The following is a 26,687-nucleotide window of genomic DNA, read 5'->3' as shown; positions in this document are numbered from 1 at the left end:
GGTACCCGAGATACTATTATTACTAATCTCCATTCAACAGATAAATAGAAAACTGAGATCACACAGCCAGGAAGTGGTGTGGCTTGGTTTTCAATCCTGTCTTTCTGCCATGGCTTCTGATACCTCTGATGATGGGCCTCTGAACTTTTGCTTTCTAGATTTGAGATTGAATGTTTGAGTCCATACTCATAGGGTGATCTTTTTGTCTCTATGGCTAATTTAGTTTCTAGGCTCTGTCCATTTGCTTTTCTCCAGTCATAGCATGAAAATGACAAAGAGCATTCGTGGTACAGATACTTCATCATTTAATAAGAGTGGAATGCTTTTTGTTTTAATTTTCAGTATCCATAGTAGTAAGTTATAACTGGACATGTGGCCATTGTCTTTATAGAAGGACATCAGAGTGGACTCTGAAGCTTTTTTCCCTGGATCTGAACTATGTCTGCGTGTCTGATAGCCTGAATTACTTAAGTCATTAGAATTACAATAGTCCTATAATAGGGAACTAGAAAACATTATCTCATTCACTTTTGTCTGTTAATTTATTTTTCAGGTCACGGAACAAAAAACCAAAGGTAAGATTTTTTTTTTTCTTTTTTCAGTCATTGGAACCTTCTGTGTTTAGATTTTACGCCCTTGCTGACTCAGCCTCTAGTCCATTTGGTTAGTGAGAGTGGGTACAAGGTAATTAAGTTGGTTGTTTACAACGCTGAAGAGCAGTAATGACAAATTAAAAGTACTTGTAGTAGTGTTTCTAGTTGGCCTTAAATTTTTTAGAAGGCAGAGGAGATTAGAAGAAGTAATACCTTGTTTTGAAAGTATATGGGTCATGATTTTGAACTGAACCTTTTCAAAACAGTAAGAAAAAAGAAAACTCTAGCCGCTCATTTATAGATGGGAACTGCAGAGGATTGCTAAACATCTTGATGCATGCCATGCATTGTGTCTGAAAGGGCGTGTTAAATGTCTGGGATGGTCAGGTGGTCCTCTGAGCTAGAGCCCGGAATGTGCTTTTTCAAAAAATAATACATTTTAACTCTGTTACAGACTAGTGATGTGTCGTAAACAGAAGCAGATGTTCTTCAGGCCATCCCCAACCTAATGGTCTGTGTGGTTTCAGATCTCTCTTCTGTTAATTTGGATTATGCACTTTTGTGCATAATCTGGTGCAGGTTGGATTATGCAGTCTGGTGATGGTCGCACTTTTGGTTGGTTCCCCTGCAGAATGGTAGATGTCATTCCTTGAGACCAGTGTTCTGGCTCCTGTCCTTGCCCACTTAAATATATGGTTCTCAGCTAGGGTATGCATTGACATCATTTGCATAGACTTGCCAAATACACAAGTATGGACCTCCTCCTAAACTTTGATGGTCGCAGGCCACTGACCTAGCAGATGTATTTTGAGAAGCTCTATAGGTGACCCCCAGTACATGCCCCAGGTTGAGAACCACTTGGTTCTCAACTTGGATGGAAGGGATCACATTAGGACTGTGATAACTTGGAAGAAGGTCCGGGTATGGATAGGCCAAGATGTGATCGGAGGGTATGGATAGGCCACATTATGAATGGATAGGCCAAGATGTGATGGGAGACCCTCTAATGATGGTTTTCTTTTTGGTTTTGTTTTCTTTTGTTGACTGCCAGGCCAAAGCATGTCAACAGTGATGGAAAACTAATCAAGATGGTGCTAGTTTTTAAGGAAACTTAGTTCTGGAAAAACAAATTCTCAGATGACTAGACATTAATGTATTTCTAATCAAAATGCATTTCAAGGGAAAATGTAGTCTGTAGCCTTGTAGTGATTTATAAAATAAACTGGTAAGAACATTTATTAGTTATAATTGTCTTAATTCATTAGAATAGTGTTTTCCTCTTGTACTTTTAGCCAGTACCAACACAGAAGTGGGCTTTATTTGGAATTATCTTTATAAATTATATGTTTGAAATAGAAATTATACTTTACCATAAAAATAGAGTTATTGATAGTAGTACAGAGTCCATATTTTCTAAACCAACATACTATCTAGGAAAGGATTTGGGCACGTAGTATTTATGTTTATAGGACTTTCTGATGATTATCAAGACAACAGATGAGAGTATTGGCATTTTCCTGGAAAATCCAGGCTCTGTGGTTATTGAAACATGGTGGTTAGGTTCCTGGGCTTGGCCACAACTCTAACGTTCATGACGCCAAGTACTAACTGAGCTATGGAAACAAGCTGCTCTGTATGGTAAGTGGTATTTCTATTGGAAAATTGAAAATCCATTAAGGCATTCTTGGATTTTTTGTGTATGTGCTGGGTCTGTTCTCAGAAACACATTCCTCTTCTGTCTGCCAAAATCTTAAAAATCAAACTTCCTTTCCTACTTACTATTAAATTTTCTTTCCAATTAGGATTTTTCTCTTACCTGCCATAAAATGGATTATAGCCTCACAGTTTCCATACTCTTTCCACCCCATCCCCCATCAGAAGTTAATCTCTAAGTGAGCTGAAAGCCTATTCCAGATCTCCTAAGGAATTTATTTAGTAGAACCAGGGAGAAGATAGAAGTAAAAATAAAAATTATCTCTGGGTATGTTAGGCCATAAGTAGAGGGAGAGGAAAAATGAGAATTCTGGAGAGAATACAACAGGAGTTCAAGTGGAGGTTCTATGAAGACAAGGCCTAGCACTGGGCCTGATCTTTCTGGGTTTTTGCCCCACTTCACAGCCACATTTTTATCTTTGTTCCCAAAAGCCTGTCTGGGCACTCTAAATCCCTTTCTTCTCTTCCCTCAGCTGATGTTTCTGGGTCCTGTTCCTCTTCCCAAAGATGGTGCCTTTCTTAAACAGTCTCCCCATAACTCTGAATCTGCCCCTCTTTTCCCAGTAGACCCTCTGAGAAAAAAGACTGTTGGTGCCAAGTCTCTGGTTGTATAGAGGACTGAAGTAAGATTTGTCCGTATTTCAGGAAAAAAAAAAACCAGATTCATTATATGTTCTGTCATTATCGTCCATTATTTTATATAAAAAAAAATTCTGGAGAATAGAATAAGATTTCAAGTGGAAGTTACGTGAAGACATGGCCTAGAGGAGGGCCTTGCTGCCCAGTAGCAGACAATGCGAAGCACTTAAAGTAGAAGCTGACGTCCCACTTCGTTGGATATTGGACTTAGACTCGAAAGGGTCTGTGGGATTGATGTAATAGACCAGATATAACAGGGATGAAGGGTAAGGTTAGGACTAAAAAGGGGTGCCTGGGTGGCTAGTCCGTTAAGCATCTGACTCCTGATCTCAGCTCAGGTCTAAATCTCAGGGTCATTACTTCAAACCCTGCATTGGGCTCCATACTGGGCCTGGAGCCTACTTAAAAAAAGATCAGAACTGGAAACACTGCAATGGAGGAGTTTGGACATAGCAATTTTTCCTCGTTAAAAAGATGTTAGGGTCGTGGTTGGCTTAATGGTAAAGTTATCAGTATGAAATGATTGATTTATAAAAACTAACATGACCTGGGGCATCTGGGTGGCTTAGTCGGTTAAGCCTCTGTCTCTTGGCTTGACTTAGGTCGTGGTCTTAGGGTCATGAGACCCAGTCCCAGTCCCGTATCCGGCGCCGTGCTCAGTGCAGTCTGCGTAAGGTTTTCTCTCTCCCTGTTCCTCTGCCCCTGCCTGTGTGTGTACTCCAGCTCTCTCTAAAATAAATAAAATCCCGAAGAAAAAATGACTGACGTGACCTTAAGTGCCATTCGTAGAAATACAGTATCTACGAAGGGATTTGCAATTCCTGTAACAGGCACCGCACTGTGTAAAGAGACAGAAATCAACTTGTTTGGAGCCTGTGGGGTTTGGGCCAGATTGGTCAACGATTTGAGCCTTTGTCGCCTTGGGAAGGGTTATACACATGGAGATGCTTAACCCTCAGTGGAAGGCTTACCACCTGAGGAAGCTCAGGTAACGGTCTTCAGAGATTTGAAGGGTCCTGGTGCCTGACACTTAATCGTCTCTTGGTAAATGTCTGTCAGGTGTTTTGTTTAGTGTGACCTGTTCTCACAGCCCAGTACTGATGGCGAGAGTCAAAGCAACAGGGAAAAGCTTCCAGCTCCATATAAGCTGAAATTTTTAGATACTGTCAGGCACAGCAGCAGGTCATGACCTTTACCCCACCTTGAACAGAGCTGAAGGACACACCTTCCCATCGGCAAACTTGGGGTGATGGACCATTGTGGTGCACTGGCCACAAGTCTCTCTTCTGAGTCTACCCCAGAAGGCATATTTAGTAAATGTGTGTAGGTGGTTGGGATAACCTTGAGTCTACTCTCATTTATTAAGATTTGAGGTGGGTTCCCCCCAGGTAGCTAATTTACAAACTAAACTAATTGCAGTATGTGTCACGCCTGATAGAAACACCTGTGTATTCTCACACTGGTGGGAGCGTTTGTTCAGAGATGGAGTTTACTGCCTGTAGAGAGTGAGTGAATGCTGGTATATGACGTATGGTTCAGCTGGTGGGCATAGAATAGTCCAGGGAGGAGGCAGTGAGGACTTGAACCTGGTTAGGAACAGTGGTGGAGGAGGAAGGAAGGCATCAGAGAGATGCTTTGGTTCGTTGGAATGTAATGATGATCGGATAATGACGTGCAGGGGAAGAACAAAGTCTAAGACACCTTCCAGGTTTCCTACTTGAGCACATGGTTCGGTGATGACTCTATTCCTTGAGCTAAGAAATAATGGGGCGCTGGGGAACAAGTTGGAGGGCTAAAAGGAAGAAGGGTGAAAGAGATCTGAGTTGGACGTAGTGATTTGGGAAACACTTGGACATAAATGTTAAAGTCCAAGTATGGGGAAACTTGTACTCAAGTAACTTAAATGTGAGAAGAGTTTAGACCTCACCTTCATGTTCACGTTTTATTTTTTAAAGACACAATTCATGGGGACCTGGGTGGCTCAGTCATATAAGCGTCTACCTTGGGCTCAGGTCATGATCCCAGGACGCTGGGATCAAGCCCGCATCAGGCTCGCTGCTCAGCAGAAAATCTGCTTCTCCCTCTGCCCGCCACTCTCCCTGCTTGTGTGTGTGCTCTCCCTGCCCCCCTCTCTTTGTGAAATAAATAAATATCTTAAAAACAACAATAACAACAACAATTGGGAAGACTCCTCCCAGCCCTTGCCAACTTCTTGTTTATTCTCATAATAAGAGGAGAGGGGATTGGGAACGCCATCTGCTATGGGAATCTTACAGGCACAGATAGAAAATGAATCACTGAATAATTCATCTTCATTCATTTATCAGTTATTTTTATCTGTTGGCTGTTATAGGTCATGCAGAACCTACTCTATTGATAATATCTGGCAACGACCAACTTATTTTCTCAAGAAATAGCTTTATTCTGCTCATAGGTTGTGGATTCTCTGACCTCCCTTCCTTACTGGGAGGCCCAGGACTGCCTCTTGATTGGGTAAGATTAGACCAGGGGTTGCCTTGAAGTGACTTCAGGCTCCTATTTGTTTTTGTTACTCACAGTGCTCACCAGTGTCCAGTGGGAGTAGATTGGGCCCCCAACTTCTGATGATACCTCTCTCTCCGTAAAGGAGCCAGTTCAACGAGCAGCATGCTGGCCCAGCACCCTTTCAGCAGTCGAAGCAGTATGGCCACCAGAGCTGGCCTAAACATGCCTCTGGAGGTCAGGGATTTGGGCCTCAGAATCATCTGACTTAATCGGGCTCAGTGGCTGTTTCTGTAACATTGCCAGCCTCTGTTTGCCAGGGAGATTTTCTTGGAAGGAGGGGGGGTCTGTTGGTAGGATGAAGCAAAGGAGGCGCTGAAGAACATTCTCTGTAGGGTTGAGGGGAAACCAAAGGGTGTATTTTCAGTCACCCTGCACGTTCCAGACGTCCTGTTTGCCATTTTTGAAAGTAAGATAAAACATTAAATTCTTTTTTTTTTTTTTTAAGATTTTATTTATTTATTTGACACAGAGAGAGAGCGACAGCAAGAGAGACAAGCAGGGGGAGTGGGAGAGGGAGAAGCAGGCTACCCGCTGAGCAGGGAGCCCGATGCGGGGCTCGATCCCAGGACCCCGGGGTCATGACCTGAGCTGAAGGTAGACACTCAACAACTGAGCCACCCAGGCGCCCCAAGCATTAAATTCTTTAAAATAAGTAGGAAAAATACCTACATTTGGAATTTTTTAAAATTTTATTTGAAATTTTTATTTTATTTAACTTTTTTTTTTCTTTTATAGAGCAGGAGAGAGAGAAAGGAGGGACAGAGGGGGAGAGAGAGAGAAAGTACTCTTAGGCAGTCCCATTGCCGAACCCAGGGAGGGGCTTGATCTCACGACCCTAATAAGATGATGACCTGAGCCGAAATCAAGAGTCACCCAGCCACCCAGGTGCCCCTGAAATTTTTATTTTAAATAAAGAGTTGGAATCAACATACAAGGTACCCTTAAAAATTTTTTTTGACACGAGCAAAAAATTTATAATGTTTCTTATTATTTACAGAGTGCGAAGCAAGAGTGTTCGAGTTCAGGTAGCTGTAGAAACCAAAACCCATTGATTTTGTGATTCTCCAGGGCTGAGGTTTCCTGTGGGGATCTACTCTGTGCTAGGCCCTAAGAGAAAAGATGAAAGGAGGGTCCTCACTCTTGAGGGATTCCTGGCCTGGTGAGGGTGAGGAGCTCGTGAATGAGAATTTCCATATAATGTGATAAACTCGTGGTGAAGAAAGATGGACAGCGTGTTCCAGGAGCACAAACAAAGGTGTTTTGCCCTTCTAGTCCAGGGACTTGAAGAAAAGTTTCTCCGAGGTAGGTCTTCAAGAAGGTGGACAAAGGGCAAGGGCATTCCGGTTGAGCGCCTTGAACCTTTCCCAGCGGCTTTGCCTGGTGCCCATATGTACCCTCAGACTCGCTGGGCAGCCCTTCAGGGATTTAGGGGAGCAGACGGTGATTGCTTCCCACCCCCCCTTAATGGATGGAATGGAGTTCTGTGGCATCGCTGTCTTGGGGCCCCTGTCACCATCCCTCCCCACCTCTGCCATCCCTCCAGTAAACTGAAGATGCAGGGAAGTTTAGAAAGACCACGTCCATCTGCAGTAGGATGGAAGAAGAGGTCTCATGTAAGCTTTCTTAAAAAAATCTTTAGAAAAGTGTATTTGGTTTCAAAGACCGTTTCCCAATCTCTCTCTTTCAGTGCCCGAAGTGACGAAACCAAGTTTAAGCCAACCAACGGCCGCCAGCCCGATTGGCAGCTCTCCATCGCCACCAGTCAATGGTGGCAACAATGCCAAAAGGGTGGCAGTGCCGAACGGACAACCGCCAAGCGCCGCCCGCTACATGCCTCGGGAGGTGCCGCCGCGATTCCGTTGCCAGCAGGACCACAAAGTGTTACTAAAACGTGGGCAGCCCCCTCCACCGTCCTGCATGCTCCTCGGGGGTGGGGCAGGGCCTCCTCCCTCCACAGCACCTGGAGCAAACTCAAACAACGCACAAGTGACAGGAACGCTGCTGCAGGGTGACGGTGGGACTGCACCAGGTGAGGGTTCCGCGCTGGGGACGGGTTCCGCGGCAGCTTTAAAGCGAGCGAGCGCGTCTTCAGTGTGGCCTGGTATGGGGTCCACGAAAACCCTTCCTTAGCCAGACTCTTGGGGTCACTCAGAAGACAGGCGAGGATCCCAGGATGAAATGCGCACCGGCGCTTTCTGAAACGGGGTTTTAGCGTCCAGCGTGTGCTCTTGGCACGAGAGCTAACGTGGCTGTCGCTCGTCATCACCTTTTGGGACTTTTTCCCTCCTCAGAGGAGTGCATTATAAACCCAAGCGTCCGTAGTTCCAGCCATCAGCACGAGTGTGTGCTCAGGGTACGACTGGAGGTGGGGCCGGTGCACAGGCTTGTTCGAACCTTACCTGCCTGTGCTGCTGCTCGCAGAACGCCGGGGGCCGAGAGAATCGTCTCTTCGGTTACTCTGTAGAATCTTGGGTGGGAGGAGATAGCAGAAAATACCATTCTGTAGTTTTTTTATTGGATTTTTTAAATTAATTGTTTCTTGAGAGGATTTTGAGTTTTGTTGACTGTATGTAGGGGCACCCTGCTGCCACAGCAGAGGGTGCCCCTCTTGATCTTGGGGTCAGAAGTTCAAGCCCCACATCAGGTATAGAGCCCACTTTAAACAGACAAAAAAATTGCACGTAGATACAAGGCATCTTTAGCAGAAGGGCTTTACAGGTTTTCAGTAGGTGAGTACTAAATCAGCTAACAGCCGAGAACCTCCAGACATCACCTCCCCGCCTTTTGTTTTAAAGCTTATTAACAGATTTCCTCTTAGCTCTTACAAGGTTTTTTGAGGCTGTACTGAAATTCGGAGCTTGAACGTCATCAGGCCTTGGCAAGAACAAGGAATTGGTCATTGTTAACTGAAGCATGCCTCATTCTGGTTCTGAGTTTGAACATAGAATTGCCTTGGAAAATTCTGTCACTGTGTCTTGTGCAGAGTAAAGAAGGAAAGAAACCTCACAGTTACACAGGTTCTCTGCAGACTTTCCTGTGGTGGCCGGCAGGCCAGGCCCAAAGCAGGCAGAGGAAAGCCTCAGGGCCCCTCCTTCTTGGCCCCTCATAAGCAGTTACAAAAGGAAGTCTGTGCAGGGCGGTCATATCAGGTGTTTCTGCAGCCAGATCTAGCCAGGCCTGGATGTAGACATGAGTCCCTCGTTTGCATTCTTAAAACCAAGGAGACCCCCTAAATGTCAAAAGAGTTGGAGATTCTCTACTTTCCTACACTTAATATGGCTCTAAGCAATATTTTTTCAGCGTTATATTGATTTTAAGCGTCTTGGTTAAAATAACTAAAACAAGTTTAGAAAAAATTACTGAGTTAAAAACGTCATTTTCTTCCCACCAAATATGATAAATTACACCAAAATGTGTGCTGAGCCAGTTCCTTGGGCGTACAAGTGATCCATGCTCGTCTGCCCCAGCATCTAGCTGGGTGGGCATTCAGCATTCATTAGATGCTTCCTGAGCAGCAAAGCAGTGGCCACTATGAGGAATTCAAACCTTAGCAAGATAGGGTCTCTGCCTAAGAGAGGGAGCTTCTCTGTGTTAATGTGGGGGAAGGTAGATGGGAACACAGTACCCTAGCACTGAGCAAAATGGCCTTAGACAGGGAAAGGTTATTTTCAAGTGATGAACTAAAAACCAAACCAAAACCCTCATAGGGGAAATGGCACTGGAACTAGGCCCAGAAAGATGGATAGACTTCAGTATATGAGTCCACGCGGGGGAACCAGTAGTGCCAGGGTGAGAAGGCACAAGGCGTGGACTGTCGAGGAGTGCGGAGTGTAGGCATCCACATAGCAAGTAGTGGAAGATGAGACCACACAAGTCAGTTGGCCCCAGATTGTGCAGTGTCTTGATCATACTCGAGTTTAGCTTTGTCCTTGTGCACGAAGAAACTTGTGGAAGCTTCCCATACAGCAGTGATCTAACTGACGGGGTGCTTCAGAGCAATTACTGTAGCCAGGAGGGCTTAGAGTAGATTGGAAATAGAAAGCAGCTTCCGCTTGTTACTGCATTTTCTCATGATACAAGAAGGCCCTTCTCTGTCGATAGGAATGACAAGGGGACAGCTCTGAGAAACGTTGTGGAGTGACACTTAGCAGTACCCCAGCCCCGCAGAATGAGAGAGAAGAGATGACTAGCACAGGCGTGGCACAGTTAACCAAGACGGGCAACTGGGCAGAGAAGCTAGGTTGTGGGGAAAGGTGGTGTGTGGCTGCGATTAATCAGATCTTCTCTTTCCCAGAGTCAACCCTTGGAGGTGCTGCTGCTTCAAATTATGCAAATTCCACTTGGGGCCCGGGAGCCTCCTCCAACAACGGCGCCTCCCCCAACCCACTTCACATCGGGGACAAGGTGATTGTAGACGGGTCTGACATGGAAGAGTGGCCTTGTATTGCCAGCAAAGACACCGAGTCTTCTTCCGAAAACACCGCCGATAACAACAGTGCCTCGAACCCTGGCTCTGAGAAGAGCACTCTGCCAGGAAGCACCACTAGTAACAAAGGAAAAGGGAGCCAGTCCGCCAGTTCTGGGAACGAATGTAATCTTGGGGTCTGGAAATCTGACCCTAAGACTAAATCTGTTCAATCTTCCAACTCTACTACAGAGGGCAACAATGGACTAGGAAATTGGAGGAATGTGAGTGGTCAGGATAGAGTCGGACCTGGCTCTGGCTTCAGCAACTTTAACCCAAATAGCAACCCATCTGCCTGGCCAGCGCTGGTCCAAGAAGGAAATTCTAGGAAAGGGGCATTGGAAATGGATACTAGTAATTCCAGTGCACAGGTTAGCACAGTAGGTCAGGCATCCAGGGAACAGCAGTCAAAGATGGAAAATGCGGGTGTTAATTTTGTTGTCTCTGGCAGAGAACAGGCTCAAATTCATAACACTGATGGACCAAAAAATGGAAACACTAACTCCTTGAACTTAAGTTCACCAAACCCCATGGAGAATAAGGGAATGCCCTTTGGAATGGGCTTGGGGAACGCCTCCAGGAGCACTGATGCCCCTTCACAAAGCACTGGAGATCGAAAGACTGGGAGTGTTGGATCTTGGGGTGCAGCTAGGGGGCCTTCTGGAACTGACACAGCCTCTGGACAAAGCAATTCTGGAAACAATGGGAACAATGGAAAGGATAGAGAGGACTCCTGGAAAGGAGCTTCTGTTCAGAAATCATCTGGGTCAAAAAATGACTCTTGGGACAACAATAACAGGTCTACGGGTGGGTCCTGGAACTTTGGCCCTCAGGACTCTAACGACAACAAATGGGGTGAAGGGAACAAAATGACATCTGGGGTCTCTCAGGGAGAATGGAAACAGCCGACTGGGTCTGATGAGTTGAAAATTGGAGAATGGAGTGGTCCAAACCAACCAAATTCTAGCACTGGAGCATGGGACAATCAAAAGGGCCACCCCCTCCCTGAAAACCAAGGCAATGCCCAGGCTCCCTGTTGGGGAAGATCTTCCAGCTCCACAGGAAGTGAAGTTGGAGGTCAAAGCACTGGAAGCAACCACAAAGCAGGAAGTAGTGACAGTCATAATTCTGGCCGTCGGTCATACCGGCCCACACATCCTGATTGTCAGGCTGTCTTACAGACTCTTTTGAGCCGAACTGATTTGGACCCCAGGGTGCTCTCAAACACTGGCTGGGGCCAAACTCAAATTAAGCAGGACACAGTGTGGGATATTGAAGAGGTGCCAAGGCCTGAGGGGAAGTCTGATAAAGGAACTGAGGGGTGGGAGAGCGCTGCCACACAGACCAAGAACTCAGGGGGCTGGGGAGACGCACCCAGCCAAAGCAATCAAATGAAGTCTGGATGGGGGGAGCTCTCAGCCTCTACAGAGTGGAAAGACCCCAAGAACACAGGAGGCTGGAATGATTACAAGAACAACAACTCTTCCAACTGGGGAGGCGGACGACCGGATGAAAAGACATCTTCCTCTTGGAACGAGAACTCCAGCAAGGATCAGGGGTGGGGAGGGGGACGCCAGCCCAATCAAGGATGGACTTCCGGGAAGAATGGTTGGGGAGAGGAAGTTGATCAAGCGAAAAACAGCAGTTGGGAAAGTTCTGCAAGTAAACCTGTGTCCGGGTGGGGTGAAGGAGGGCAGAATGAAATCGGAACTTGGGGGAACAGTGGGAATGCAAGCCTAGCCTCCAAAGGCGGGTGGGAAGATTGCAAAAGGTCTCCAGCATGGACTGAGACTGGCCGACAGCCCAGTTCCTGGAACAAACAGCACCAACAGCAGCAGCAGCCCCAGCAGCCACCGCCACCACAACCAGAGGCTTCCGGTTCATGGGGAGGCCCACCCCCACCACCTCCAGGCAACGGACGACCTTCCAGTTCCAGCTGGAGCAGCGGGCCACAGCCAGTCACCCCTAAGGATGAGGAACCCAGTGGTTGGGAAGAGCCATCCCCGCAGTCAATTAGTCGGAAAATGGACATCGATGATGGCACTTCGGCATGGGGAGACCCTAACAGTTATAACTACAAGAATGTGAATCTGTGGGATAAGAATTCCCAAGGGGGCCCAGCACCTCGAGAACCAAACCTGCCTACCCCGATGACCAGTAAATCAGCATCAGGTAGGCAGTGGCTGCTTCTTGCGGGTTCAGTAAGGAAAAATCCTAAACTGGGGCATTGGTATTAAGCTGCATTTATTCAGGTTGGTTTTGTTCTGGAAATCTTTCTACATTAACCCTACTCTACTGTTAACAGACGCTCTCTTTTTATAAAATGATAGTGATAACAGATGCTGGTGGTACATTTTAATGTTCTGTCTTGGCAAAAGGAAAAAGATGGCCATCCCTGTGTTAGTTCCCAAAGTTGGGTTTGGTTTTTTTTTTTTTTTTTTTTTTGGGGGGGGGTAATTGTATTGGTCTTGAAGAATCCAAAAAATGTATCTTGCTAAACAAACTATGCTCTAGATTTTAAAAATGAAGAATTAAAATAGTAGCAGAAATAGACCTGATTTCCATTCAGTTTCTACCAGTGGACATATCCTCTGTGTTTCTCTCCTTCCCCAGTGAAGGGAAGTATTTTGTGTTGTTCTGGAAGGGGCCGTTGGAATGCTGTAGCACAGCAGGATCTGGAAGGTTTCAGTCACTTCCTAGATGACTTCTAAAGATCACCTGTGGAAGTGGAATACTTCACATAAGAAATTGCTCTTTCATGATACTCAGTTGCCCAGAATTAAACTTTCTTCTTCCCCTGTTTGAATAGAAACCATGGCCCTACCTGGTAAATTAAAAGTAGTGCTAGTAATACCATCTTTGGCATTGTCAACTTGAATGTCCCCATAAAGCATATAATTCAACAAATTAAGGGGATGCACTCTTCAGGTGGCGTTTTTGTTTTTGTTTTTCTGGGTAGAATTAATATTTAGTTTTCCACTCCTTGGGTAAGCATAGTGTTCAGTGAATGTATTTATGGCCACTTAGAAAATGATTGCTTTTAACTAGTTCTCTTTTTCTCCCCTCAAAGATTGAAAAGAATGAAGCAGGAAATAAAGATTGCTTATTAATTCCCTGTCCAGCATAAGACCTGCTGACATGAAAAAAATTATTGTCCATATAGTAAAAAATCTTTAAACTATACAGAAAAGCGAAATGTAGTAAATGAAAGAATCTTAGCCCCCAGGGTCTCTTCCCACAGGTAATGTCTTAGAGTTTTGTGTCTCATTCAAAAATTTTGTTCATACCTGTAGCAAAATATATCTATCCTTTACAGCTTTTACACAGAAGGGACGGTACTGTATACACTGTTCTTCACCTTGCTTTTTTCATCATACTTTAAAACTTTCCATGTTAGCCCATTTTTGTCTTTTATTTGCTTCGTGTATAGTGTTTATTTCATGGGTGACACAATTGGCCTAACCAGTCCCTCTCTGATAGATACTTAGGTCGCTTCCAGATGGTTTCCAGCAGCGATCCAGTGAGCATTGTTGTACCTGTAGGTTTATGTACTTTACAAGTGTATCTATCGTATAATTTCCCGGCAGTGGAAGTACTGGGCCAGAAGCTAAAGTGAGAACGCCCCTTGCCTCCATGAGGGTGGAAGCCGTTCCTATTTCTGCCGGCAGAACCCAGGAGTGCCTGCATCTCCCGCTATCGCCGCCCCTCCCCCGCCCTGGCTCCCTGGCTCCCTGGCTCCCTGGCTCTTAGGATGTTTCCTTTAACAGATCCTTCTTAGAGACCCATTTTCTTTCTTTGCAGTCTGGAGCAAAAGCACACCACCTGCTCCAGATAATGGTACTTCAGCTTGGGGTGAGCCAAACGAAAGCAGTCCTGGGTGGGGTGAAATGGATGACACAGGAGCATCGACCACAGGCTGGGGGAACACACCCTCCAACGCGCCAAATGCCATGAAACCTAGTAAGTGTACAGCCTTGTTTGTGAGGGAGTCTCCGTTGATCTGGAGGCCAGACATGTTGGTGAGGCGCGTGCTAATGTTTAAACTGTCGTTTCAATGAGATTGAGGACCGTGGACCTTTAATAAACCATCAAGTCCCAAATGACCGTGACTTAGCTTTGCGTATGTTAACATGTTTACAGTCCAGAAGACATAAGTTGATTTTGTTGATTTTATTTTAAGTTAGGTTTAGTATCTGGCCAGATTTGAAATGTTGACGTGGTGCTTTTTTTGCCAGTATCGTAAATATTGCTCACCATCTCTGTTTTGCATCTCTGCCCCTTTGTTAGTATAATTTGAAAAGACTTTTCCTGGCTTTTACTGTGGATCACAGTCTCTGCCGCTCAGTGACTTTATCCTTCTGTTTCTTCCTTGTCCCTTTGTCTCCTCTCATACTTCCACCCACATAGGAACATTTAAGCTTTCTTGAATCCAACAAAGTTTTCTTCCATTTGAGTTTTTTATACGAAGCATGTCACACTTATTCATAATCATTGAAAGTCTCAGCTATCCTTGATCCAGCTGGCGATGTGTAGGCACAGTAATTTGTAAAACTTTGTAAACTGATGCTATGGAATGTTGAAAAATTCAATTTCAAGTGCCCGTTTTCGCTTGTTTGTCATTTTCTTAAAAAGTATTCCAACATCTCTTTTCTGCCATATTGCAGACTTAAGGAATTATCTTTTGATTTAAAAGTGTGGTCATACTGAATGCTCCAAATTTGAACTAGAATAACAAATTCTGTTGTCAGTTCTATCATATGATATGTATGACTCTTAATAGTGCCACATGAAGAAATATAATTTTAGCTGTTTTCTAGAAATTGATTCTTGTGTCTGTAATTTGCATTTTAAAAATTACAAATCTCCTTCACTTCATAGAAATAGCTTTATAAAGATGATGATTTCATCATGATTTTCACTGTAAAATTGATTGTATCATCACGGGAAATACCACGCTATAAACTTGAAATAAATCCAAAATGGGTGTTGGAAGACATGAACCAGACCCTCGGCACAAGGAAATGCTTGAGCAGTACTGTCAGGATTTCTCCGTGTCTTTCCCAACCTTAGAATCACCCTTCTTCCATCACAAAACCTTCTCAGTTTAAAAATGTCTTCTCCTCAGGATCGTCTGTAGTTAAAGCTATAATTGTACCTACCTTTGTCTAGGCAATATGAATGTGGAAGGGGCTAGATTGTTCGCCTTGCCATAGAGATGGATTAGATACGTTGACAAACACCTCAAATGCTGCGCTCGTAAGGACTGATCATTGTGGTTATTGCCATATATAGCTATCGCATATGGTTGATCTATTCTTTTCCTAAAGATTCCAAATCTATGCAAGACGGCTGGGGGGAGAGTGACGGTCCAGTGACGGGAACTCGCCATCCCAGCTGGGAAGAGGAGGATGATGGAGGAGTCTGGAACACCGCCGGCTCTCAGGGAAGTGCTTCCTCCCACAACTCAGCAAGCTGGGGACAAGGAGGAAAGAAGCAAATGAAGGTAGCCCACTTTAGAAATGCTCGAGCTTGTTTCTTCATTCTTAGAAGGCAGAACTGAGAATTTTCTAACGGAGGAGTCCCTGAGGTCCTAAGTAAGGGGGAAAATATTTTCTTAAGAGCGAATAATTACTACTTCTTTACTCCTCATCTTCCTTCCCCATGACCTTGAAACCTCAAACTGCAGAGCTGTTGCTGTGAACAAAGTGGAATTTTCAAAGAGGAGATTTTTTTCACTTTTAGTTTCCATATGATGATAACTCTTTGGAAGCTTTCAAGGCATACCTTATAAACGTTTTATGCTTTTGCATTCTAAAGCCAAGGAAGTCTTTAGGGTAAGTCCCCATGATATATAGAAGAGAAACCAAAGAAAGATAGCTTCTCCAGTGGCAATCAGCATGACTGGTTTTTATCCGATTCGGGAAATTCCGAAACCCAGAACCATTCTTCCAACAGTGTGAAGTACCGGTGCGTGACCCTGCTGTATCAGCCTGCTGATACTATCTCTGTCCTCTGCCTGGTTGTGTTCTAAAGTTGTCGCTTTCCGGAGCGCTTGAGTGGTTCAGTTGGCTAAGCGTCCGACTCTTGATTTCAGCTCAGATCTTGATCTCGGAGTCATGGGTTCAAGTCCCACATTGGGCTTCACGCTGCCATGGAGCCTACTTAACTAAAAAAGAAAGGGGGAATTAAATTGTCGCTTTCCTTGTCTTAGAGCAACTCGGTTTCTACTTTGATTTGCATAATTTCATGAAAACTTTGGTTTCAATCTAGAACAAGTCTTTGAACCTGAACCACTCTCTCAGCAGAGGCGTTCTTTCCCTTCTGCAGGTAAATTGATGGAAATAAGGAATGGGCAGTCATGTATTTAATTTCAACATGGGAGCCTTGCTGCCCGTGAAACATTTCAGTGAACATTGTCCTGGTTTCAAACGCCACGTACCCTCCTGGAAGGTCTTTGGTTGGCTAAGGGGGCTGGCTGTGCCTTCATCCCCTTTACTGCAGGATGCAATTTTGTTCTGAAAAGGGTAGCTCAGTAGCCCGAGAACACAGATAGTTCCTGTTGGAGGCCTCCTGGGTAAGCAGCCCGTCACGGTTTCCCTCCTAAGGACTTCTGTTCCCTCATCCTAGTCACAGAAGGAATTACTCAGATAAACTGGCCAACATCTTTGTACTCTCATATTGTCTGGCTTGCTGTGGCTTTGTTTTTGTCATTTACGTATTCCCAGTGAGTCGAATTGAAAAGACAGTCGAGGGAGGCTGCTGACTGACCGGAAGCGAGCAAGGGAAAGGTGCTGGCCCACTGGGTGGCCCTGAAACGTAATTGATCCGGCTCAGTGGGAATTCGGTGTTTCTGCCCCGTGACTGACCATTCTGACCTTTTGTATCCAAGGGCCTTTTTTTTGTTTTTAACTGATTGTGATGGAAGGCAGATAACGTAAGATTGACCATTTTAGCCATTTTTAGGTGCACAGGCAGTTCATTAGTGTTGCGTGCGTTCACACTATTGTGCAACCGTTACCACATCTCACCACAAAACTCTTTTCACCCGCAAAACCGACTACCGGTTAGTTCTCCCCTCCCTCCAGCAAGGGCTTTCTTGACCTTAAAACCTGTAACGGAGCTGAAATAAACTTACTCACTTTCAAGAATAATAAAATTGACGTAACAAATATCATCAAAACGCATGATTTATCGGTAGATTGTGCAAGTGCACAAGGCCCCATCACCGCGTGTCCCCACCAAGTCCTCATCACAGTTCCACCTGCCGCCTCCGTAGAAGTAAAAGGGGAGCTGATGCTGGGTGTCCTGTTTAGGGAAGAAACTAGGTCCCTTGAGAAACAAAAACTCAGGAGCGCCTGGGTGGCTCAGTGGGTTAGGTGTCTGCCTTCACTCAGGTCGTGATCTCAGGGTGGTGGGATTGAGTCCCACATCGGGCTCCCTGCTCAGCGGGGGGTCTGTTTCTCCCTTTCCCTCTGCCCCTCCCCCCTGCTGGAGCTCACACTCACTCTATCTCAAATAAATAAGTAAAATCTTAAACAAAACAAAAACTCAGCATCTGCCTCACTTTACAGTAAGATCAGTGAGGTCTTCTGCTAGGCCTCTTTCCCACTGGGAACCCCGGTCCTTTATACTGATAAACAAGCAGATGAAGGGTACGTGGATGAGTCCTCATTGTTTCCACAGAGAAACTAACGACCAGCTTAAATAGCCCATTTTAATAGGTTAGTGCCTATTTATTTTCCGAATAACAGGCACTAGCATCAAACTCTTTCTTCTACTACAAACTGAGTTACAAGGAGATAGTAAAGGGGAAAGTACTAGGATGCAAACATTGTGTTTTAGAAGATCTGATACTGACCGTCTTCTGTTTGTAAGGTGAAAACACCAGCGGACCTGGGCGCCTGGGTGGCTCAGTCAGTTAAGCGTCTGCCTTCAGCTCAGGTCATGATCCCAGGGTCCTGGGATCTAGTCCCACATCGGGTTCCCTGAGCAGTGTGTGAGGCGAACGTGATAACCACTACACTACGGAAACAGGGTTCCCTGAGCAGTGTGGAGTCTGCTTCTCCCTCTCCCTCTGCCATTCCCCCTGGGGGGAGTGGGGGAAGCCGACTGTCTATTTTTCCAGTTAATTCTAATTCAGTGTGACACAAGAAAAACAAAAACACAGATAGAACTAAAGCTTATTAATCTTTCATCCTAATAGATTAAATATCAAGATAACCATAGTTAAAGAGGGAAATTTGGGCTCAAAAAGGTAAACTGTTGGTTCTGCATTTTCAGTCAGTACTTAAATGCAACTCAGATATGAAGTGAGATAAAATAATTTGGTTCTGAGGTTACATATTTCATTTCTGTAGTGCTCACTGAAAGGAGGAAACAGTGATTCATGGATGAATCCTCTTGCCAAACAGTTTTCAAATATGGGATTGCTGGTAAGTTTCGTTTTCTTATACGTGTAATACAGCCCAGCTTTTCCTTTTAGTACAGATGTTAAAACCGCTGCCACAGAGTACAACATTACAGAGCTAGAAACTGGTTAAACAGTGTTTCTGATTTAAGCAAACATTTGTCTTCTATTCTTTTATTCTTAGTGAACTACTCCAGTATTTAATGGTTATGGCTTTTGAGTTTGTAGTCCTTGTAACCTTTTCCTTAGGTGGCTAGAGGAAGAAAGAGCCAAGCCTTAAAACTTGTGTAATTTTCCCTGACTACTACTGTACCAGTTCTAATATTACAGTTTTTAAAATGGCAGCAACAGCAAAATAACTAGAGAAAGTATTTGTAATTAATTATATAGGGAATTCTTGGAGGACTTCTCTCTCTTTTTTTTTTTTTCTTTCCCTTATCTCTTGGGAGCATCATGGGGACACCCCGTCCCTGGTTGCCAAAAGACAAATAGCTTGACTTGGCTGCACATTTCCAGATTCGATGACTTGACGAGTCACGAGAAGAAGTTGTCATCATTTGGCTGACACTCGTGGAATTTGATCCTGAGCCGACTGGAGCTTGAGGGCAGGGTTTTATTTCTCTAAGCGGCTATTTAGCTATTGCTGTGTCCATAGAATTACTGAAGCTAATTCGGTGTGAAAATTGAATTTGGGAGTATAGACACCAATGGCGATCAAATTAGTTGTATCCCGAACGATCTCGTCTTCATCCCAGTGTGAGGTTCACATCAAAGGACCCCGTATAGTGCCCGTCAGACGCCACAGCTCTCATGTAAATAATGCCATTTTTTCCCTCTGATCCAGACATTGAATTCAAACCTTTAATCCTCCCTCCCTGTTGCCTCTTTTTCAGAGTCAAACTGAAGATAATCCAGGCAGCAAAATGGATTTGTCTGTAGGTGTGTATCACTCCACAAATGAGAATGGAATATATTGTTGTTAGTGATGCCGCATTGGATCCCTGCTCAGTTTGAGTTGGGGTGGGTGCAGCAGACGTGAAGGACTGTCCTAGACACTAGGTGGGGGTTGAAAACTCAAACGGCTGCAGGATCCAGGAAAGTCATGGAAATGAATGGTGTGTGCCAGGTATAAGAAAGTGGGAGCTGGAGGCCTCTGGTTACTGTGGGGGCATATGTACCCATTTCCAGGATCTAGGACTCAGCCTTCCTCAGCCCTGAGCAGATACTGCCACGGAGAGTAAAGGTTCAGCTTTGTCAGAGCTTGCAGTTTACAAGCGAGGCCAGAAATACATACATGTGCAACTCGATACTTAAATACTGGAAGCTAATTCAGATTTTAAGAACTGCGGTGTGTGGAGGTGCCTGGGTGGCCCAGTGGGTTAAGCCTCTGCCTTTGGCTCAGGTCATGATCTCCGGGTCCTGGGATCAAGCCCCACATTGGGCTCCTTCCTCAGTGGGAAGCCTGCTTCCCCCTCTCTCTCTGCCTGCCTCTCTGCCTACTTGTGATCTTTCTTTGTCAAATAAAAAAAATCTTAAAAAAAAAAAAGAACTGTGGTGTGTGGCCAGACCAAGTATCCTGTGGCCCTGCCAGCCTCTGCTCTCAGCTTGCTGGTCCCGTCTGCACTGGGATGCTGCATTATTCACGAGCTCGCCCGCCCGCTGCAAGTGCACCAGATGCAGCGTCTGCCCTTCATCTGTGGGGTCGTCCCCATGACCCTGTTGCTCACCTTGAGGAACTAAAAAGACTCAAACCAGGAAGAAAGACAGTCCTGGGTCATAAGGGAGATAGTCTTTGATCTATGATATTTTTAAATCTAAGAATAACGAAAAAGCACACTTCCAGGAGCACTGATCATGTCAGTGTATAACAGCTAATTTCCAGAGCGGTGAAGAAAATGAGGAATAACCATTGTACTTAATGTGTTCAACTCAGATTTCTAAATTCTAGAGCAACAGCTGTGCCTCTTAGGCCTCTTTATTCCCAAAACTGTTTCACAGCCCCACCCATTTATCTAGCAGATGCTAAAAGGGCAAGAAACAAATTTTCTCCCCCAGAACATTTGAATCTATGAGCAAGTGATATTCATCAAACATGTCAATAACTGGTGGGAATATTTTTTTAGTCAGGTTTTTACCAGGTCATGCCTGAGTCTCTCTCTCAGTCCTCCATTGAAAACAAGCTACAGGGGCGCCTGGGTGGCTCAGTGGGTTAAGCCGCTGCCTTCGGCTCAGGTCATGATCTCAGGGTCCTGGGATCGAGTCCCACATCGGGCTCTCTGCTCAACAGGGGGCCTGCTTCCCTCTCTCTCTCTCTGCCTGCCTCTCTGCCTACTTGTGATCTCTTTCTGTCAAGTAAATAAATAAAATCTTTAAAAAAAAAAAAAAAAGAAAGAAAGAAAGAAAAAAAGATGAAAACAAGCTACAACTGATACGGGTTTTTAAAAAAGGAACAAAAGGGCCCACGTGCACTCGAGGGAGGGTTCCCCAGCAGCCTGAGCCAGTGAGATCCCTTGTGGGCTACACCCAGCACCTAAGGGACAAGAGTGGGGCTGGTAACTCCTTGTCATGAGGGAGACTTTGGTTCTTGAAATTTTCACTTCTCCTGTGCTCTTTTTCAGGGAGCCTTCCAGATAAAAAATTTGACGTGGACAAGCGAGCGATGAATCTCGGGGATTTTAATGATATCATGAGGAAGGATCGATCTGGGTTCCGTCCACCTAATTCCAAAGACATGGGAACCACAGATAGTGGGCCTTATTTCGAGAAGGTGAGTCAGATCCTTGGTTTCAGACAATAATTCATGTGAACCACTTGGGTTCCCATTTGTTCTTTTGGTAATCGAATCCAGGAGGAAGCATAGAATTACTGAATTAATTAATGAGCAAAACGCAAACATCACCTGCATTTAAGTGGTGACATAAAAACAGTCTATGTCAACAGGTGATTAGGCAGAAGCTAGAACCATCTGTCTTTAGCATGTGAAGAAGGTCTGAGTCTTTAGAAATTTTATGTAGTTTGGAAGGGAGGGGGAATGAATGGTCTGACTTTTTACAGCATGGGAAATGCACACTCGAAACATGTGGAAGAAATTTGAGAGACAGATTTATTCTGAATTCTTTTCTCTGCTGCTGTACAATGAGAAATTAAATTTGGGATCTTGTACAAACAATCCATATCTCCTAAGGCCTTGCCTTCCAGCCTCAGAACTTTCTCTTTTGTTATTTCTAAGAGAGTTCTTTCGTTCTTTCTCCATGTCCCTAGTGACCTGTTTTTAGTTACAGTGGTATACTGTCCAAATTCTCAACTACCTTATTGAAAAGAAGTCGTTTATACCTACTTATTTTGACTTTTATCATTCCTAATGGAGGAAGTAATTCCTTGATTGAGAAAACTGATTTGCCATGGCCCTGGCTCTGCAGAAAGCAATGAAAACCAGAAGTTTTACGCTGATGCTGCTGTTCCAGGCGCAACAGATTCGCAGGAAGATTACTCTGGCTTCTCTTTCAGCAGCCACATAGAGTAATCAGTATTAGAAGCATAAAAGTAAAGTATCTGGTAGTTTTTATCCTAGTGCAATGGACAGAATGTGTTACTGATTTAGAGGATAAGAAAAAAATCCGTATCAGAGATGACAGATGGTGTCTTTTGGGCCAAGTGTAATGACTCTTATCAAATCCAAATTCCATCCTCGTTTATTGCTAATACACTCTAACTCTGTTTGTTCCTAGTGTTTCTCTCTTGTCCCTTCTTGCATTCTGTTGCTTCACTAACCAACACTCATTGTGATTGGCTAACTCCTACTACTTTTCAGCTGACTTTGCCTTTCTCCAATCAAGATGGGTGCCTTGGGGATGAGGCTCCCTGCTCTCCCTTCTCCCCTTCTCCCAGCTACAAGCTGTCTCCCTCTGGTTCCACACTACCCAACGTCAGCCTTGGAGCAATCGGCACAGGGCTCAACCCCCAAAACTTCGCTGCTAGACAAGTAAGGAGGCCTCTCAAATTTACAACTGCTTGGCTGTGGCCTCGCCTTGGCCCTGGTCTGCAGTTCATTGCATCATTTGTCTGTCTTGGGAAATTTGTTGATTACTGAATGCACAGAATGATACTAAGTATAGGCTTTAGATCTCTTAGCCCGTAGAACCCATCTCTCCTCATACTTTTTCAACATGGATTTTATTTAAATCTGTTTCTTTTGTCTTCTCATTTTTGATCCTAAGTTCACATTTAAGAAGTTACTGAGTTCCAAGTTAAGCTAAGTTCCTAAGAACTAGCTTAGGAAAATGTTAAAGAGGCTATGTAGGTACCTTATGTTATCTAACTTAGCAACAGATTTGCCATACTCAACCTTGGATTGAATGGCAAGTGATATTTTTGAAGTCCTTTCACATTAGTAAAACTTCTGCTTAGAAAATAGCAGCAAAACTAGTAAGAGTAAATACTGGAATGTTACAACATCTTAAATTCTAGTGTCTTTAAGGGTAAAATACAATAATTACCCCGAGAGAGGTAATTTGATAGGAGAGAATGAAGTTTGGGGAAGACTGGACATTGCTCAGACATGGCGGCCTATTTGCTAGGGGCGGGCTTCAGCCCTCCCAGGGAGGGGGCAGGAGGAGACAAGCACCAAGAGTGAGACTGGCAGGGTAGGCCCCTGGGGCCCCCTCCCCTCCGTGGGCCTGACGCAGCGCCGCAGGCCTCTGTCACCCCACAGCAGCTCCAGGGTAGTTCTCGGGGAGAAAACCAGGAATTGGGAGACAATTCCCCTGTGACAGTGACTCCAGTGATGATATTTTCCTAGCCACAGTCCTGTGACCACTTACTGTCACTGTGACTCTCACATCAGGATGTCATGGAAGGACATTTAATTTTTAATTGTATCCATTCTGTTTCCACATACTGACTTTCACATACAAGTGAAAGGATGTTATAGAACACCTTTCACGCCGTAGTCCTCGCTTGCACACAGGTCTTTCATACACTTTGATTATTGCTGTAGCACATTTTAAAAATGGATCATATGATATCCTTGTGTTCAGTTGATTATTTCTGATTTGGGAGTTATGGGTAATTTCTTGTTTTCTTTTTTTATATTTCTAGTGTTTTTCTTAATGCTTCCACAGAGGACATAGACATATTTTGCTTATATAAACAAACAAGAAATAATTATATCAGTGGTTTGGGGCAGCTCTCTTTTTGGACTGAAGTATAGAAAATATAGTCCTAATACTCTTGATTAATGATGATTACAAACATGCCTACAGGATCGTGCATTTATCAAGAGCCATTAGTATATAATTTTTATTTTATTTTATTATTATTTTTTAAGATTTTATTTATTTATTTAACAGAGAGAGAGAGGGATCACAAGTAGGCAGAGAGGCACGCAGAGAGGGTGGGGGTAAGCAGGCTCCCTACAGAGCAGAGAGCCCGATGCGGGGCTCGATCCCAGGACCCTGAGACCATGACCTGAGCCGAAGGCAGAGGCCCAACCCACTGAGCCACCCAGACACCCCTGTAATTTTTAATATAATAGACCAGCCAAAGTAGCTGGCACTGGGCTCGAAGAAAAGATCATTCCTCTTTGGGTTTTTTTTAATCCTAAAAATGGAATGCTGCAAAGTCCATTGTGAATCCAGTGGGTACGTGTGTCATGGTTCTTACATACCATTTTCATGCAGCCTTAATATAGTTCATAGTTCATAATTAAAAATTAAAATGAAAGATTTTTCTTTTCAAATCACGGATTTCAGTCAGCTTGGTAACTTGGTTTATAATTTATATGCCTTTCTATGTTAAACACTACAGCTGAGGCAGCGATCACCATTAAATACTAGGACTCAGGTCAGCATAAAAGCCTTGTATTCAGCAGGGAAGCTCTAGAAATAACCAGATAAACTGCCGTGAACATACATATAAGCATTGGATAACCATTTTCTTAATTTCTGAATACGGTCTTAAAAAACTATGTATGATTGCCACTAACCATGTTATCCCAAGCCAAGAAAATGAACGGCAGTGCCAAGGCTCCATATTTAAAAAGAAAGTTTTTGTTTTGGACAGACTGCTATTGACTCATCTGTACTGTTATCCGTATCAGACGTATCACAGGGCTTGATACGGCTTTAGAGAGACTTGATAAAGCAAACTTAAAACCTCTGGGCGGTGGGGCGGGGGTGGCATCCGTCCACTGGGAATGTGCAAATAGGGCCTGATTTTACAAAAACGAAAAAAGGCAAATTCCTTCTAATACTTCTTACCAAAAGAGGGGTTGGAATTTAAAGCAGTTTTGGACTTTTTAAAACATGGTTTCTGACAGGGACTTCAGCTACCAGAAATCCCACCATCCGAGGACCCAACCATGAATAATTCACATCTGATAGCAAGGTCATTACTTTTATAGTAAAGTGTGAGAATGATCCTAGCAGAATTTTCTCAGTGAAACAGATGTTTCCCATGTTCTTGAGAATGATCAGTAGGTAAGCTACCAGCTACCACGATCTTAGAAAAATTAGAGCCAAACTATGTCACCTTAGAGTGACAGTTTGATTAGTAAGACGGGGGAAGTGGCGACATTACAGCTTGTAGAGTTAAAGGTCTTTTCATGTTTAAACAGTCTTTGGGGAGATTTGAAATTCATGATGGATCTCTGATTTTCTTTTATGAGATATACACAGATTTTGATTGGCTTTTCTACTTTATGTTCATAGCCATTTTTATTTTCAGTGCTTTTAAGTTCATTAATTTCCTGGTAGCAGTCCCTTAATCTATCTTGAATCATTAAGCCATTGAAATATCTTCAGTGTTCTAGAACTTAGTGGTGCTGTTACAGAATTCTTCCTTAAAGTTACCTTAATCCCCACTGTGCCAAGGAGAAGATGGTGACTTCAGTTCAGAATACACATACTTGTATTAGCAGTGGAAAGGCTGTCTTTACCAAAGATACTCAGTGGGATGTTGTCAAGTATGTGGAATTGGTGGGTCATGACATTTGCATCCTATAAACTAGGCCTTTATTGATTTCTGGGAGTACAGAGAGGGAAGTTTTAAGCTGGTGGTGGACAGACAGAATGGAAAATTAACATGACCTGCTCATGGAGTCCATCAAAGAGTGTTTAATTTGTTTTCAGAACATAGAGGTGGGCTTAGTTAATTTGAATGTGAAACAAGGAAGAAGGTTTGGGGAAGACTTCCTTTGTGAGGATGACCTCTGAGCTGGGCCTCAAAGAGGCCAAGTGAAGATGGTGTAGAAGCTTTCCTCAGACAGGGAACAGTGTCAAGTTCTTTGCTGAAGGGCTTTTCTCGGCTTGAAACAAGTCAGAACAGAAGGGCCATCTTATAACCCAGTTTTGTGTAGCTCTTCGATTGGAATAGTCTAGAAGTACTCCAGTGAGTTGATTCTCCAGAAATCAGGGAATTAAGCTTATTTTTAACCAGACTAATGTTCATACATTGGAATGAGAGGTTACAGGTGAGTAATGGTTTTTTTTTTTGGTGTCCCAGTAATGGTTTTTCACTTTTTCCCTTTTCTGCCTTTTCTTTCTTTTTCTTTTTCTTTTCTTTAAAAACCTCACTCTTGATTTAGATTTTCTCATCTAACAAAGAAGGGATCAAGCAGACCCAAGACAGGGATGGGTGTTCAGATCTCAAGTAGGGTTCTCATGGGGCTGGACTACAATTTGGTGGCACTGATTCTATGATTGAACTAATAAATTCAGAGACATTAATGTCCTAGTGTTGTTTTAAAGTTGATACTATTCAGATGGCTGCATTGTACTCAGGTGCCTTTTCAAGATGGAGCTCAGATTATTGGACTTGAAAAGAAATTTGATAAACTCAATCTTTAAAAAAAAAAAAGAAAGATAAAAGAGAGCAGTTGAAATAAACACTACATTGCCTATACCTTTCGATTACAAAAAAAATTTGCTTTTTTTTTTAACATTTGACCAAATTTAATCCCTCTGGTTGTAGAGTGCATTCGACTGCAGGGGTGGTGGTGCTGTGTGCATGATTTGATTTGAATTAATTTCCCCAAACATTCCAAGACCAGGAAATTTTTAGTTAGAAAATTCTGTGATTCCATGGAACACAGGCTATGATTCTTCTGAGGGATAGAAAACCAGAACTGTTTCTTTTTTGCATTTTCTTACATTAACAAAAAGCCTTACTGCTGCTGTTCGTTTACAGGGTGGCAATCATGGTTTGTTTGGAAATAGCACAGCACAATCGAGAGGTATGCACACACCGGTGCAGCCACTAAGTTCTTCTCCTAATCTCCGGGCGCAAGTGCCTCCCCAGTTCATTTCCCCCCAGGTAAGCAATTTTGTGT

The 26,687-nt window shown here is 43.9% G+C and overlaps 1 protein-coding gene across 1 annotated transcript in view; it reads left to right on the top strand.

The window, feature by feature from the left end:
• TNRC6B (trinucleotide repeat containing adaptor 6B) overlaps window positions 1-26,687 on the top strand; it is a 76,345-nt gene that overhangs the window by 6,081 nt on the left and 43,577 nt on the right. The window contains exons 4-12 of the mRNA XM_046011773.1: window positions 554-575; window positions 7,177-7,518; window positions 9,784-12,126; window positions 13,756-13,914; window positions 15,282-15,457; window positions 18,312-18,386; window positions 19,255-19,300; window positions 20,980-21,128; window positions 26,546-26,671. Of these exons, the coding sequence (XP_045867729.1) occupies window positions 554-575; window positions 7,177-7,518; window positions 9,784-12,126; window positions 13,756-13,914; window positions 15,282-15,457; window positions 18,312-18,386; window positions 19,255-19,300; window positions 20,980-21,128; window positions 26,546-26,671 (3,438 nt within the window). The remainder of the gene's footprint in view (window positions 1-553; window positions 576-7,176; window positions 7,519-9,783; window positions 12,127-13,755; window positions 13,915-15,281; window positions 15,458-18,311; window positions 18,387-19,254; window positions 19,301-20,979; window positions 21,129-26,545; window positions 26,672-26,687) is intronic.

Source organism: Meles meles, chromosome 7 (assembly GCF_922984935.1).
Source record: "Meles meles chromosome 7, mMelMel3.1 paternal haplotype, whole genome shotgun sequence".
Lineage (NCBI taxonomy): Eukaryota > Metazoa > Chordata > Mammalia > Carnivora > Mustelidae > Meles > Meles meles.
The sequence above is the reverse complement of the archived record's forward strand: the minus strand, read 5'-3'. Positions and strand labels throughout refer to the sequence as shown.